Source organism: Myotis yumanensis, unplaced genomic scaffold (genome assembly GCF_028538775.1).
Source record: "Myotis yumanensis isolate MYYU_CA2020_CCGP unplaced genomic scaffold, mMyoYum1.0.hap1 SCAF_5, whole genome shotgun sequence".
Taxonomy (NCBI): Eukaryota; Metazoa; Chordata; class Mammalia; order Chiroptera; family Vespertilionidae; genus Myotis; species Myotis yumanensis.
In genome coordinates, this window is record NW_027223756.1 from 106,145,055 (window position 1) to 106,161,568 (window position 16,514).

At 52.6% G+C, this 16,514-nt stretch overlaps 1 protein-coding gene across 1 annotated transcript in view; it reads right to left on the reverse strand.

Annotated features, from left to right (window-relative positions):
• The window catches only part of PDE5A (phosphodiesterase 5A), a 153,356-nt gene that overhangs the window by 63,688 nt on the left and 73,154 nt on the right, over positions 1 to 16,514 (reverse strand). Inside the window, exons 12-14 of the mRNA XM_070416905.1 lie at positions 9,964 to 10,110; positions 6,976 to 7,101; positions 4,979 to 5,073 (exon numbers count right to left, since the gene is read on the reverse strand). Coding sequence (XP_070273006.1) covers positions 4,979 to 5,073; positions 6,976 to 7,101; positions 9,964 to 10,110 — 368 coding nt within the window. The remainder of the gene's footprint in view (positions 1 to 4,978; positions 5,074 to 6,975; positions 7,102 to 9,963; positions 10,111 to 16,514) is intronic.

A 16,514-nucleotide genomic window follows, 5' to 3' on the forward strand; every position in this document is an offset into this window, starting at 1 on the left:
ATGGGAAGACTGACTGAACTACTGGCGGGAGGACTGACTGAACTACTAACAGGAAGATCCACTGAACTACTGAAATGAGGACCAACTGAACTACTGGCTGGAGAGCCTACTGAACTACTGATGGGAGGACTGACTGACCTACTGATGGGAGGACCGACTGACCTACTGATGGGAAGACTGACTGAACTACTGGCGGGAGGACTGACTGAACTACTAACAAGAGGATTCACTGAACTACTGAAATGAGGACCAACTGAACTACTGGCTGGAGGGCCTACTGAACTACTGATGGGGAGGACTTACTGAACTACTGCTGTGAACACTGTTTGAACTTGCACATTACCCATGTTCAGCTCTGTTGCCTCTCGAGCCTCCAGGGATGATCTCATCCTCCTCTAGGAAGCCCTGCCCACTCTAAACTTCACCAGTGGTGACTACTGTGCTGTCTTGGCTCCCCTTTGAATCTCAGAGCCTGCTGACCCTGTGACCTGCACACCAGCCCATGTCTCCCGCTCATTCCTGTCACTGTGTCACACACAGAGCAGGCAAGGCCTGTGGGAAAATACAGTTGGACATGTTATCCTGATTTAACTGAATTGTTAATCTTGAAAAAAATAATTTTATCAATTTACCTCTTCTTAAACCACCCTACTTATAATTTTCTTTTCTTTGAAATGCTCCTGTACCTTCTCTTTTTCATGGCTGCCTCCAGAGCACACAAACCTGCATACACACCTACACATACCTGCATGCCTGCACACACACCTACACACACCTGCACACACACCTGCCCTCATACCTACACACACCTGCACATACCTACACACACCTGCACGTACACCTATGCACATACCTGCACACGCACACACACACCTGCCCACACATCTGCATACACAACTGCACATGCACACACACCTGCCCACTTCCCAGTTTTCACTTTCTTCAACGGCACCATCCTTGTTCCAATTTCCTGGACCAGGAATCATGATTTCCCTTTCTTTCATGCACAGAACTAGCTGTTCAACAGGGAATTAAAATGTTTCTCCTCCAGTCTCTCCCCTGTGTAGCCAGGATGTGATTTTCAGCATGCTCCTGACTGGCTAGCTGAACCCTGAGGCTCTACTTCCTACCATTTTCCTGGTACCTTCAGACTCTTCCTCCTAAACAATGCCCTTGCTTCCTCCTGTCCCCCCTGAATGCACCGCAGATGTTTAGAGTTCTCCCTCCCACTGAATGTTCCTCCTCGCTATTCATCTCTCAGTTCATCCCTGGTCAGCATGTCCCAGGCCAATGCCCACCTCCTGGGTTTCTGGAACATTTCATCTATTCTCCTCTCAAATCCTCTGTCTTCTCAAGATCTGGTGGAAATCTCACTTCCTCCATTCATGGTGGGGAGGAGCCTGGGTGCTGACCACTCCTGTGCTGAGTGGTGCAGCCAGGTCATCAAGCAGCTTGGAACTTACCAGCTATCTCCTCGCATCGATTGGCACTGTGTCTGAGACTATGGAAATCCAGACACAGGCACCACATTACATATCTCCCTGCAGCTAACGCTAGGTCTCCATCATTGGTCCTCATCCACCTGCCTAAAATGTAGGCTAATTTCACTGGGTTACTTTATAAAGCACCAAAGCTGAATCTAACCAAATCAATGAGTGACTTCTTATGCTGACTGCAGGCCTAAGGTTCTCTACATGACCACGCGTCACAACCAGCTGTCTCCAGCCTCCTGGTGCCCACTGCTGCTCATTTTTAAAAATAATTTAGCATGTACAGGAAACCCGCCTGTCCTTCCCCCACCACGTGGGAGACATCACAGGAGCGAACTCCCTCTACCCCCTCAAGGTCTCCCTGTGAACCAGGTCCTCCTAGGCCCATCTTCACTATCCAGGAAGGACTCAAAGAATCTGAGAATGAATCAAAACAAGCCTCGGCTGAAAGGGAAAATAAGACATTTGGGGGTGGGGTAGCTATCTGAATCTGTGCCAGTAACCTGCATTCTGATGCACTCTAGCTAGCCAATAATTAATTCCATTCTTACTTATGACTAGAGGCCCAGCATGCAAAATCATGCATGGTAGCCCACTGCTGCTCGCAGCCCCGCCCACCTGCCCGCCACTGCTTGCTGTACTCGCTGCCCCGCCTGCCCGCCACCCGCCTTGCTGTGATCTGAGCCTGTGGCTGTGGGGGAGGGACCGAGAAGTGCTCAATGCACCTCATGGTGACTGGTCGTTTGGTCGTCACGATTGTCATGGACACTGGCTTTATATATATATATATATATATATATATATATATATATATATATATATATATAGACTAGAGGCCCAGTGCACAAAAATTTGTGCACTCGTAGGGGAGGGGTCCCTCAGCCCAGCCTGTGCCCTCTCACAGTCCGGGACCACTTGGGGGATGTCCACTTGACAGTTTAGGCCCACTCCCCAGGGGATCGGGCCTAAGCTTGCAGTCAGACATCCCTCTGACAGCCCGGGCACCCCTGGGGGATGTCCAACTGATGGCTTATGACTAAGCAAAGCTCCCCCTGTGGGAGCAGACTGACCACCAGGGGGCAGTTCCTGCATTGAGCATCTGCCCCCTGGTGGTCAGTGCGTGTCATAGCAACAGGTCATTCTGGTCGTTCCACTGTTAGGGTCAATTTGCATATTACCCTTTTATTATATACAATGCCTGTCCTGCATTGCAGAACATGTTTCCCAGAATACTCCCATTTTACAGAGGCCATAAACAATGAACCATATACAACCCCCGGAGGGGGTTGGCAGCGCTGGTGCCAGACAGGCCAAGCCTCTGAGCGTAATCTCACTTCCCCGATCCCAACTCACGGGGGCTGCAAAGCCTGAGAAAAGTCTGGAAGCCATATTTGGGAGACAAAGAAACTAAGGGTATAAAGGGAAAGTTCCTCCATATTCATCACTCAGGCTTTAGAAACAGACTCCCCTGAGTCACCGTGCTAGTACATCTGCAAATAAAGGGTTTTTCCTGAATCTTCCGAGTACCCATTGTGTGTTTTTCAGTCACCTGGTAAATTCTGCAACAGCTTCCAACTGATTTTCAGAAAAGATGATGGAGAAGAAAATGGCAGAGGTTCAGTTTCTAACTGTGCTGCCCCGTGAGGGCGTTTCTCTCTCTGATCTGTTCGTTTCACTTCCACGCCTCCTTTCGTGGTTTGGGGTTCCTTTCTATCATGTCTGAGTATCGGAGGAGGTGAGGACAGCAGACCTTTCAGGAGCTAGTCCTTCGTGTGAGAATGTCCACGCTCTTCTCGTCCTTCCACGAGCGGTGTTACCCCTCTCCCACTGGGGACAGAGAAAAGAAACGTCCCAGGAAGTCAGGGTTCCCTCTGCCCAAACCACAGGGACGGAGGAAGAAGTAAACATCTCTGGCCCTCCTTCAGGTTTCCACTGATGTTATTGTGACGTGGGGGAGTCTGCCTCATGGTGAGTGTGAAAGCAGCGGCTGTGATCCGTGACTTTTCCCAGGGCTGGCTGCCAAGCCTGGGGTCCTCAGCACTGCTCTGCGCCCTGCACCTTCCCCGAGGCCACAGCCCCCTCAGGAGCCCGGGATCAAGTGAGGCCCTTCCCGGCATCACCTTGTCTATTAGGGTGTAATCTTACCTTCTCTGAACTAGTCTTTAAAGTTTGCTATGAAGCCCTAATTCAACCTGAAACAAAACTCTTGGTAATTATCTCATGAAATAAGATTCTCACATAAATATTTGTCCACTTGAGGCCAGAAATGTTACCAACGCAGTACTGGACTTTCATTTTTCTCCCATTTCCCTTAAATAAAACTAGCCCTGCTGGTGTGGTTCAGTAGTTGAGTGTTGACCTATAAACCAGGAGGTCAGGGTTTGATTTCCGGTCAGGATACATGCCCAGGTTGAGGGCTCGATCCCCAGTGTTGGGTGTGCAGGAGGCAGCCAATCCATGACTCTCTCTCATCATTGATGTTTCTATCTCTCTCTCCCTCTCCCTTCCTCTTTGAAATCAATAAAAATATCCTATATAATAAAACCCTAATATGCAAATCGACTGAACGGAGGAACGACTGGTTGCTATGACATGCACTGACAACCAGAGGGCAGACGCTCAATGCAAGAGCTGCTGCCCCAACCCCGGCTGACTGGGGGTACCTCCTGCGTTGAGCGTCTGCCCCCGGAGAGGGAGGTGACTAGTGGCAACGATTGGGGGGAGGGGCTGGCCAGCGGGTTGCACCAGGCTACCGGCCAAGGCATGTGCCAGCGGGGGCCCCCCTATCGCCCCACCCGCTGGTCACTCCACATATAGCCCTGATCACCGGTCAGGCATAGGGATCCTACCCTATATATTGGGAACAGTCTCCTAGTTTTAAAAATTAAAACCTGGCAAGGCTACTCTAACACTGAAAAAACAGGCTGATGCAGCAATGACATGCATGGACTCTGGCTTGTACATTTTGTGGTCAGCCCTGATTCTGACACTTATAACTGGGTGACAAAGCCAATTACTTAACTTCTCTCTGTTTCAGTTTTTCCACCCATAAGATGGGGAAGATGGTACTACTGCCTCAGAAGGATCATGTTCTGTACTACTTTTTATAATCAGGGCAAAAAATGCAGCTGCCCATATAACAGCAAGATTCACCTGTATGAAATGTATGGTAACTGGTGCATGCAGCATCCCAGATTGTGAGAGGGATGTCCGACTGCCGGTTTAGGCCCAATATCCCCCGAGGGGTCCCAGATTACAAGAGGATGCAGGCCGGGCTGAGGGACCCCCCTTTTCCTCCCCCGTCCCCGTGCATAAACTTCATGCACGAGACCTCTAGTATTTAAATAAAACCAGAGTATGTTACGGGACCTTAACCAGTTGATATTTTGGACCTTGACCAATGCAATTTTGCCGTGGGTTTTGCTTTAATAAGGGCAACCCCACAGTTGAAAAGGATCGGCTGCTGTCTGGCGGGGTGACCATCTCACCGCTGAATGTAGGAGTTGTTCACGCCGCGGTGGTCCAGGTCGTGGCTCAGGGCAGCGACCAGCAGGGCCAGCACCTCCAGGTCCGACAGCTTGCTCTACACGGCGGGCGTGGGGAGGAGAGAGAGAAGGACCTGTAAGGGTGCTAGGCCATCTCTGTGAATCTCAGCGCTTCACATAGGCCTGCTTCAAGGTAGCAGCATGCCTGCTCCACAGGGGAAGAGCTGCACCTTGCCCTCAGAGCGGGGCTATCGCCAATGTCACTGATCCACGGAGAGGGCGGAAATGCCTCACCAACCACCTGTCCCCCACAGTCAACGCCACTCCTTCCTAATGGTCTACATATGCATGTGGGATAAGCACATGAACTTTGAATCGCTGGCTTCTCTTAACCTTTAACTCCTACAGATTCCATGGCTTCCATGCTCTGCCCTCAGGGGCTGTGCCTAAAGGCACCAGACAATGAGTATATTTGGCAAAAGAATACACAAAAGGGGATTAGGGATGAAAAGTTGGCTTTAAAAAGTTACATAATAGCCTGGCTGGTGTGGCTCAGCGGTTGAGCATCGACCCATGAACCATGATTCGGGGGTTGATTCCTGGTGCAGGGCACATGCCCAGGTTGAGGGCTTGATCCGTTAGGAGGCATTCAGGAGGCAGCCCATCAATGATTCTCTGTCATCACTGATGTTTGTCCCTCTCCCTCTCCTTTTCTCTCTCTGGAATCAATAAAAAAACATATATTTTGAAAAAAGTTACATGATGTATTGCAAAGTGAATCCCAGGTTATTTTTGAGTGGCTGCCATTTGTATTCTCTGTACTACTTCTTCTTCATAAGAAAACACAAGCTGAAATTCCTACTGGCTCTATTCTGCCGGAATTCTCAGCACTCAAAGTGGCATATTCACAGCACACACATCAGCATTTTGTTTTTCTTTGCCAGAGCCCGGATAGCATTGGGTGGTTTAACCCTCCTGACGTTCCCAGTTCCTCCTAACAGGAGTGGAGCCTGCTTCCCGTGGGCGTTGCCCCTGCGGGAGAGCGGGACTCTGCAAGGAGGCTCCCAGACAAGCCCTGCCCTTGGTTCTGTGTTCAAATGCGCCCCCTATGGGAGCAGAGAAGAACTGCAGTCCTAGAATTCAATAACAAGCATGGAAGCTCCTGGCTGGAGTAGGTAAGTGGTTAGAGCGCCAGCCTTCACACCAAAGGGTTGCGGGTTCGATTCGTGGTCAAGAGCACCTACCTGGGTTACAGGTTCAATCCCTGGCCCCGGTCTGGATGAGTGCAGGAGGCAACCTATCAATGCGTCTGTTTCTCTCTCTCTTCCCCTCCCTTCCACTCTCTCTAAAAATCAAAACGTCCTTTGGTGAGGATTACCAACAACAACAAAAGACACTCACCAGGAAAGCATGGGAGCTCTGGACTGAAGAGCTCTGTGATGGGGCCTGGACTCACTCACCTAGAATAAAGAGTCAGTGCCCACTGATGGTGGAATCTAAAGACAGAGCTAAGCATAAAAAGGCCTGGCAAGGACCTAGGTGCTGGAACGTGGTCTGCGTTGATGTCCTGTGAACAGGGTGTGGTCCATGCACTGGTAAGGTTAACGGGGTGAAGAGAACTCGCGACACGGCCCTGGCCGCATCTAGGGAGCCACGCTCAGGACCTGCGTGGTGTGGAGCAGCATGAATGTGGGCAGGCGGATGCTGCTGTCGTTTCCCTCTGAAGGACATACTGACCTCCCCAAGCGCCATTTGACTTTAGCGTGACGCTACTTAAAGGTTATGCTAACATGCCGTATACATTCCATAGAAGAGGACGTTATCAACCACGTACTTGGCCACACTAGACTTCTTTCCTTAAAATACAATTTATTTTGTAACTGGCAACAGGCAGGACCCTCAATCACCACTAACGCAGATTTAAAAAAGTACTTGAAAGCACGCGCTGTAAATTTTACCATGAACGTCTTAAACAAACGGCTCCATAGTAGAATTTGTACCTGGATCTTGCCTGCCTTCAGGGCGGCGAACATGCACTGCGCCGTGTTGAAGGCGTGTCTCCAGTTGTGGTAGGCCACGTTCTTCCGGTAATTCTTCTTCACACTCAGGATCCACCGGCAGAGGACCTGCGGGCGGAAAGCGGACATGTCACAGCGACTGTGGAAGTTGGTCACATGCTCACTGCGACCCGGGCGATGTGCACAGCACACCCAATCCCCGGTTCCAGGGATGGGGGGTGGGGGCTAGGATGTAATCACTTAACAGATCAGGACACTGACACACACATGTGGCTCCATGTGACCAGGTCATGTGACTCCTAAGGGAGGGGCCAGAGTTCATACCTGAGCATCCGACGGCAGAGCCCACCCTGCTAACCAACCCACTAAAGTAGTGCAAAATGCAAAGCAGCCGTACGGGAGGCCTGTAGGGCACCGACTAGCTTTGTGAAAGACACCAGGTCCACGTGTCACCAATTAGGAGAGTCCCGCACGTGTGAGTTCCCGGTCGGACAGCCACGCAAACAGCCACCGTCGAGTCTTCCCCAGGCGCCTGCCGTCTGCTGCGACGGCTTCGGTGCGAGGCTCGGGCTGACGGGACAGGGAGGGGGCACATGTCCCGCTCCAGCGCCTGGCCCGATGCGTCCTGAGCTCTTTGTCCCTTTTGCACCAGCTTGGGCATTCAGACAGAGGCACTGCGTGGTTACCGAGAAGCAATTAAAAAAATAACATATGCCAAGGTCCATATGAAAAAAGGCATTTTAAAGATGGAGCGAAAAAAGGAGAGACGGCTGAGCAACACGTCACAGCTGGGTTTCACTCAGCTTCTCAGTGGTGTGTATGCAAGGATCCGGGGGGCTCAGGTCCCCCGCGGGGGCTGTGACTGCGTCAGCATCCGGTCGCCGCTGTTCACTCCTGAGTGGTTCCCTGTGTTCTTGGGAGCCTGGACAAGGAACAAAGATGCATGTCTCTCCCCGCACACATGGCTGGAGGCGCTTCTGCCACAGAGCACTGCCTGGGAAGAGGAGGTTTCCAGAAAGAATGCTGCAGATGCAGGTCCAAACCACAGTTTTCTCATCGGTGGAACCACTGGGAGAGGGTGGGTGGAGGGTCTGCGGTTTCTTGCCTGCCCTGTTCTCCGCAGGCCCCAGGGAACCAAGTGCCCCTCCCCTCCCTCCCAGGCACCGCACATGGCAGAGGATCGGGTGTTAACCGGCACCTCCAACAGAGTGGCCAGGAGGTGGCAGCTTCGTCCTGTTGGGAGGCTAAGTACAGTGGGGCCTTGACTTACGAGTTTAATTCGTTCTGTGACGGAGCTCATAACTCAAATTACTTGTATGTCAAATCAATTGTGAACGAGTGAGACACGTGATGCTGGGCTGTTGTTGTGGCGTTCACTGTGACGTTCGCTGCGCCAGCTAGCGGTGGGGTATCTGAAGCTGGCTCATAACCCGAATTTTAGCTCGAAACTCAAAGCAAAAAATCGGCCGAGAGACAGCTCATATCTCGAAAAACTCGTTAGTCGGGACACTCGTAAGTCAAGGCCCCACTGTAACAGCTATGAGTTTCCAAGCTCTACAGGGAGGGGTTATGGCAATTGTTGGGATTGACTGCAGAAGCCGGGAAAATGCAGAAACCCAGCCAATAGTCGTTTGATCTGAGGGTGACAGCAGCATCGGGGACACTGAGGGGAGAATGAGGTTGAGCCCCCAGTAACGCGGTGAGGGACGTGTGTCCCGCCCTCCCCTGCATCAGCCGGGTGTCCGTCCGGGGCGAGGCGTCTGAGCGCGGACCCCACTGCGGACCGGGCCCCAGCCCAGTGCCAGGCGCACTGTCCCGGTATCAACCGCATTTCCTGATTAACCGTCGGCTGAACAGCGAGGCCTCAGAGGTCCTTACGTTCCCGGGGAGGAGACCTGTGCAAGGTCAGCAGACATCCGACCGAGCAGAGAAAATGCCTTGATGGCAAATGACTGGACTTAGTTCCCCGAGGTCTTCTCCCTCCTCCCTCCTCTGTGTCCCTGAAGCTCCTTCTCCAGGGACGGCGGGGAGGGACACGTGCAGTCCTGCTGTTTCCCAGGAGGCCAACGATGTTGTCAACGCGGTAAAATCCTGTGTTCATCTTCTCCCCAGACGGTGGCCCGGGGGCGCCCAGAGCTGGCCTGTCATTGGCCCTGTACCCCCTTTTCCCCAGGAGCCCTCTCAGTCCTGGCCCTTCCCTGAGAGGTTGTGACCTATGCCATCCGACATGTCACCCCCCCTTCAAACTCCTGGTGACACCACTGTCTTCAGGACAAAATCCTGATTCCTCTGAGCAGCCTACAGGGGTCTATACGATGGGCTTCCTCCTTCCCCTCCTGTGCTTGCCTGCAGCCTCACCCCTGCACAGCGCTTTCCACAGCCCCCCACCTCCTGCCCACCCGCCTCTGCACATCCTCTCCCAGGGTGGGAAACCCCCCCAGTTGACAGCGGGGGCTGGATACCTGGTGGGAACCCGATAAATGCCTTCACGGTGGCTGGTCGTTTCCTTTAAAATTCTCTGATAGGCATTAGTGACAGATCAGACGCTGAAACTTAAAATCTGCATTTCACACCAGCATCCAAAGCCAATTCTCTCTTCCACACATGCATACACACGTGTGCACACACACTAACCCACACACATGCACACGGGCTCACACACACGCACATACACATATGCGCCCCCACCTCATGCTTCATCTGGAAGTTCTGCACCAGGTTGAGGTCAGTGAACATCTGGATGGTGCACACGCATGCACACATACACACATGCTCATACACGTACGCACGTGCACATGCTTGCACACACACACACACACGTGTGCCTCACCTCATGCTTCATCTGGAAGTTCTGCACCAGGTTGAGGTCGGTGAACATCCGGATGGTGCACATGCATGCACACATACACACATGCTCATACACATACACACGTGCACATGCTTGCACACACACACACACGTGTGCCTCACCTCATGCTTCATCTGGAAGTTCTGCACCAGGTTGAGGTCGGTGAACATCCGGATGGTGCACAGCGCAGTTTCCACATCCGACAGCTCGAAGTCGCTGAAGCTGAAGTCGGTGATCCGCAGGGTCTGGGCAGAGGGCACCACGGCCGCCTGGGGGAGGGGACGCTAGTGAAGCCCGGCTCACAGTCGTCGGCTTCATGGCGGGGAACAGTGCGCCTGCTTTCCCTTGGGAATGGGACACATGGGAGACCCTCATCTAGGAGGCGGGCGGAGGCAGCGAGGCTGCTGCCCGGAGGTTGAGCCCAGAACAGGACGCAGGCCTCCGGAGGTGCCCTGTAGGCTGCCTGGCCTGTGCCATTGATAACTCTAGTGGCTGTCCTGGGCCATCAGGGCCGTGGGCGAGGATTGAGGGGCAGCAGCAGTGATGATGCTCTGAGCGCTTCACGTTTCATTCCCAGACACCCTCCCTCAGGTGCAGACACTAAAGCCCAGACGGGGTTAGCCTCCTCCCCCTGGAGCCGAGCAGGCGCCCCAGTGCCCAGCCCTGGGTGTGCTCGGGAGACAGGCGCCCGGCTCAGGTCTAGGCCGGCCTGAGAAGCCGGTTTTGCTCCCTGGAGGACCTGCACTCTGACTGCTACCCTTGGTGTTGCTCCGACGCTCATTTCACTGCGCTTCATGCAGCAGCTTCATCCGATGCGCCTGGCTCCTTTCCCTCGATCTCATCCACGTTCCCTTCCACCCCCGCTTCTCTCTCCAGGTGCTGAGCGCCCACCCACAGAAAGGTCAAAGGTCAAATGCCGCAGAGTTGACCCAGCTGGGAATGCCCGTTCCCTCCGCGAAGTTCACGGCCACGTGGTTTCCTGTGTTGCCCGGCCACACGGGGACCTGCGCTTCCACTGTGGCTGCGGCTGTGACTGCTACCAGGGACGGCTATGGAATGAACGCCAGGAACCCCATTCCCTCACTTAGTCTGAGCTGTCAGCTCCGGTGTAAAGGACCCCAAGCTCAGCGGAGATGCCCGCCAGCGGGTGGGAGACCAGCAGCGCCCACAGCTGCCTGCTGACCTCTCTAGTCTGAGATGGGATGTTAATAAAAATCACCAAACTGGTTATGGTATTTGAATTGGGGGAGATTAAGCAAAAATAAAGGGTTTCCGGTTTCTCCTGAGAAAGGCCACACAGAGCTCAACTCCCAGGAAGCAACAGAGGCCAAGGCCTTGGCACGCAGGCACCTGCAGAGCTGAGCTGCGGGGTCTCCCCTAGATTTCCTGCGGGGCCGGGGCCCAGGATCGGCACTGGCAGGAGTCCCCATGTCCCCCTCTCCGCACCGGCCACCCCTCCCGCACCTTAGCTGATGGGGCTCAGCGTGGAGAGGGCACAGGTAAGCGGGGTCCCCCCTTAAGGCGTTCCCCTGACTTCCCCCAACCCCCGAGGTTCCCTGTGAATAGCTGGATGTCACTACTCCGCTCCACTTCCATCTTTTGTGAAGCACAGAGGTGACATAGTAAAATCCCACGGCCAATCCGGAGCTTTCCCTCCCAGAGAGGGCACCTCGTCTCCTCCCACTCCCCGCAACCTTCACGTCGGACTTACGTTCACCAGACGTGTTTACACTTTACACGCAGGCCACCCGCTCCCCCTGCACGCAGACTCTCCCAGCCCAAACTCCAGGAGAAAGCACACAGCTGCTCCATGAGCCCCGGGCCGGGACCGGCGTGGCTGCACGGGGAGGGGTTGGGTGTTGCATAAAGGCCTTGTGCTTCCAGCAGCCCCTGTCAGCACAGCTGGGAGTGAGGGGTGGGAACAGCCCCCTTAACTCACAGCTAGAGCAGTCCCGGCCCGCCCCCCACCACCACCACACACACACTGCACGGCCGGGGGACTGTCCCCCAGGGCATCACTGTTCATGCAGCTGGAAGTGTCTTTCGTTCCTTCCACGAGGACGCTCTAAGGCTACAGGAAAAGAGGCCAACACACACGGACTCTCGCTCAGCCTCGCTCTCCCAGAGCCAGCCTCTCCCTGCTGCCTGCCGGGCCAGGGGTCAGCTCACCACGGCCAGCTTCCTGAGCTGACCTCCGGGGACAGGCGGCCACATCTGTCCAGAGCCGTGTGGTGTTGTGGTCAGTGACGCAGGGGCTCGGGACTCTTGGGATCCAGGACTGACCGGCCATGAGAAAGTCCCTGTCATTTACAGCTCGCGGACCATCCCCAGGGACCCGACTTCCTGTCCGCCCCAACGGGCTTGGAAAGGCGATTTTAACTCCATTTTATGAAACAGAACTCAGCATTTTACCACGAGCAGGGAGGGCGGTGGGCGCCCTTTCAGGGGCAGCTCTCGCTGCGCACACAGTCTGCATCCCCACGTGCCCTGCAGGGCTGCCTGGTGGTCAGAGGCTGCCGAGTGAGAGTCCGACTTGGTTTCCTTCAGGGGCTAATGCACCTGACCGCCCTGTGGTGCTGGAGACGGACAGAAAGCGCCCATTTTAGAGGTTCTGTAAAGCACTAGGTGTGACAGATGTGTACATGTCCAATCACCGAATAAGCCAACCCAAACTGGGCCGCTGCCGCCTCCGGCCACCCAGCTGGGCCCGCCCCTCCGATGCCTCCTGTCACTCAGCTGGGCCCGCCCCCTCCGCGGGCTCCGACCTCAGACAATCTGCTGAGGTCCGTCAGCGATCAGTACGAATGTAGTTCCACTCTTATGTTCAGGGAAGCAGCTCACTTTAGTCTGAAGCTGATATAACAAACACATCATTTAACGCTACACCATTGGCTCAAACTTGGCCAAGAGTTTAATGTCAGTCGTGTTTTTAAACAACTGCCTTCAGTCGTTCATGCTCCTGTGCACAGTTAGGAAAACGACCTCGCGTCAACGGCCATGTTCACGTTGGCATTTGGGAAGCCAGCCGCCTGGAGGTGGCCCGGCTGAGGCCTGTACCCGTGTGGAAGCCCTCAAGCTGCCCGCCCGGCAGCCACCGCATCGCACTTCCCAGGAGGCGGACGGCTCCCCTCCCCATTCAACACGCACAGGACACATGCTTTTAAAGAAAAAACGTACACGATTCATTTACAAGGCCATTAGCACTTATGAAGTGAGCCCACGCACGAATGAGAGAAGAAGCCGCTGTACATCGGCTCCACATGGAGCCCAGCCGTGCAGAGAGCAGAGAATGGAGCTCCACAGGGTTCGTGTGTTTCCCTCAATAACTACAGCAACAGGCTTTAGGCGGTTCCCTTCCTTCTAACATCATATACGTGGACTCCTGTAAGTCTCAACCAGGCAGAGGCAGAGACTACAAAGGTTGGATCATGAGCGCACAGTTTTTCAAATAAAGAAGGCATGCAATAATGGCAAGGACAGGATGAATTATGTATACGCTTGTAAGTAAAACTTTAGAGGCAACTTGACTACAACTGGGACGTGGACCCACGGAACTGGGTGACACCTAAGTGCATAAGAATTTCCAGAACAGAGCTGTGATATTTCGGAGCTAAGGACAGCAGTAGAGCCCTGGTTGGTGTTGCTCAGTGGATAGAGCGAGCCTGCGGACTGAAGGGACCCCGGTTTGTTTCCCCTCAAGGGCACATGCCCGGTTGTAGGCTCGACCCCCAGTGGGGGGTGTGCAGGAGGCAGCCGATCAATGATTCTCTCTCATCATTGTTGTTTCTATCTCTCTCTCTGAAATCAATAAAAATATATATATTTTTAAAAGAATAGCAGTAGCAATAATCCACTAGCAACATCAAAGCAAAACAGGTAGGATTAGCTTATTGGGTGAAAGAGGAAGAATCAGAATCTGCTGTCTTATCCAGGTGAACTGGATGGAGCCGGTCACGCCCTGCACGTCTGTAAAGATGACGTCTCGATGGTCTGAAGGGCCCACACTGTCCCGAGAGCGTCCCTAGCACCCTGTGAGGAAGAGGTATCTTCCCAGTTGCCATGGGTTACGACAGCTCAGTGACACTGGTTAATAACACCAGAGCATCAACTCTTCTTTGCTATTATTTGCTCAAATTTTTCCATTAATGAAATGGTTATCAATAGAGATTTGCCCAAAGAGGGAGGGAATGTGATCATCTGACAGGAGGTGCTGGGTCGCACCCTAACACTGACCGAGGCATCAGGGGTGGTGGTCTGCCCCTCACTGCTATCTCCGGCAGCGATCGCACCTCGCACTGTGCCTGAGGGAGGGGTCCCTGCCTGATGGGAGAAGATCCCGCCCGATGGAGAGGATCCTGCCCGATAGAGGGGATACCACCCGATAGAGAGGGTCCCTGTCTGATGGAGGGGATCCCGTCCAATGGAGGGGATCCCGCCCGATGGAGAGGATCTCGCCCGATGGAGGGTTCCCCGCCTGGTGGAGGGGTCCCCGCCCAGGGCTGGCTCTGAACGCTGGTCCAACGAGGCCCATCTGTCCTGGGGAACCTGCCTAAGCAGCCAGCTGCTCCCTCTCTGGCTGTTTTGACACAGAAGACCTTTCACAGCAGCGTCTCGACTTGCTTTTAGAGACATTCTCGCGATGACAGAAGTCACAGCAGGAACCGGATTGGCCCCGGCTCCATGACGAAACCCGGAGCTTGGTTTACACAATGAACTCCAGGACATGCCTGGAAGAGGCAGCCAGCCAGGCTATGGAACATCCAGGTATCTATAATGCAGTGGTTCTCAACCTTGGCTGCACATTAGAATCCCCTGGGAATCTTTTTAAAATCCTGATTTCTGGGCCTCATCCTCCGGAAATTCCGTTTCTTTGTTACTAATGTTGTGGCCTCACCCCCATAACAAAGAAACGGAATTTCCGGAGGATGAGGCCCAGAAATCAGGATTTTAAAAAGGTCCCCAGGGGATTCTAATGTGCAGCCAAGGTTGAGAACCACTGCTATAATGAGTGAACGCAGTGCGTCCCGATAACTGTCTAATAGCCAGACCCGGGCCAACTGGGCTCTTTTCATTTTCATCTCAGTAACTGGTGACCAAGGGCTATTAAAACGTCCACAGCAAAATGCTTTGCTTCAGGCTCTACTTGTGCTACACCCAATTCTAAGCCAGGCAATGATTAGATTAATAACAGCAAACTCAGCCGAAACTGGTTTGGCTCAGTGGATAGAGCGTCGGCCTGCGGACTGAGGGGTCCCAGGTTCGATTCCGGTCTAGGGCATGTACCTGGGTTGCGGGCACATCGCCAGTAGGAGGTGTGCAGGAGGCGGCTGATCGATGTTTCTCTCTCATCGATGTTTCTAACTCTCTATCTCTCTCCCTTCCTCTCTGTAAAAAAACAATAAAATATATTTAAAAAAAATCTGTATCTTTAAAAAAAAAACCAAAACAAAAAAAAACACAGCAAACTCAATAAACTCAATAATAATAATAAAAATAAAAAACCTCAGGGAAAGCAGGGGGAGAAAATAAGGATGCTGAATTTCCTACCAACAAAATTATTCTGTATAACTAGTGAGCTTTTCTGGGTAAATGTTTAGTGCACAATTTCATTCTCTTCAGAACTAATTTTTTAAAATAAAAGTTAAAACATGCGACAGCTTTTCCACGTATTTTAGGTTTAAGTGGGGATAAACAGTCAGACACATGATGAAGCCAGCGATTTTGTCATTTCTGGAGGACGGACACCTGTGTGGCTGGGGCTGTACGGGAATCTTTATGAGGCTGAGAGAAAACGAGAATTGCAATCAGATGCTGCATTTCAACCGATTTCAACGAGTCCTTTGACCTCCCAGCTTTGTAAGCCTGAATGTCTGAACGCAGCTGCCAGAAATCTATGTTCTGAATAGAAAACAGATGGTTTTGAACAATACTGCCCTTTTCAGTTGCTCTTTTTCTCTTGCTAAAATTATGAACATAATTGAGAAAATAATTTTCAGATTTTTCTGGAAGACTATTGCTATTTTCAAAGTGAAAAGCGAGTTTACTAGCCTGGTGGTTTTTTACCAGGATCTTTGGGAATTGCTCTGTATGCTAGTTTGTATTTATCTAAAACAGCGGTTCTCAACCTGTGGGTCACGACCCCTTTGGCGGTCGAACGACACTTTCACAGGGGTCGCCTAAGACCATCCTGCATATCAGACATTTACATGACGATTCATCACAGTAGCAACATTACAGTTATGAAGTAGCAACGAAAATCATGTTATGGTTGGGTCACACCATGAGGAACTGTATTTAAAGGGCCAGAAAGTTGAGAACCGCTGAAACAACTCAGGGCGGAGTGTAAGCTTGACCTCATTTTAGAACCACCTGAGTGACCCCCCAGTGCCCACTCTGAAAATGTGCCTCTCCTGTGATCATTTTCAGCCCACAGCAGGCGGTCAGCCCCAACGCCAGCATTCTGGGAGGTTAGACAAATGGGCCAATTGAGTCTGAGGTGAAGGAGTCTTTAAATCTATAACCCTTTGTCAATAATTGGGGGGAAAGCTCATTTCTTCAAATATCATCGAAAGCAAATTAAGTACAGCCGATTCCGAATGAGCTGGCCCCAGCAAAGCCTAGTCTTTTGGGAAAATTATCCCAAGTCCCTGACTCTTCTCGGCAGATGGCTCAG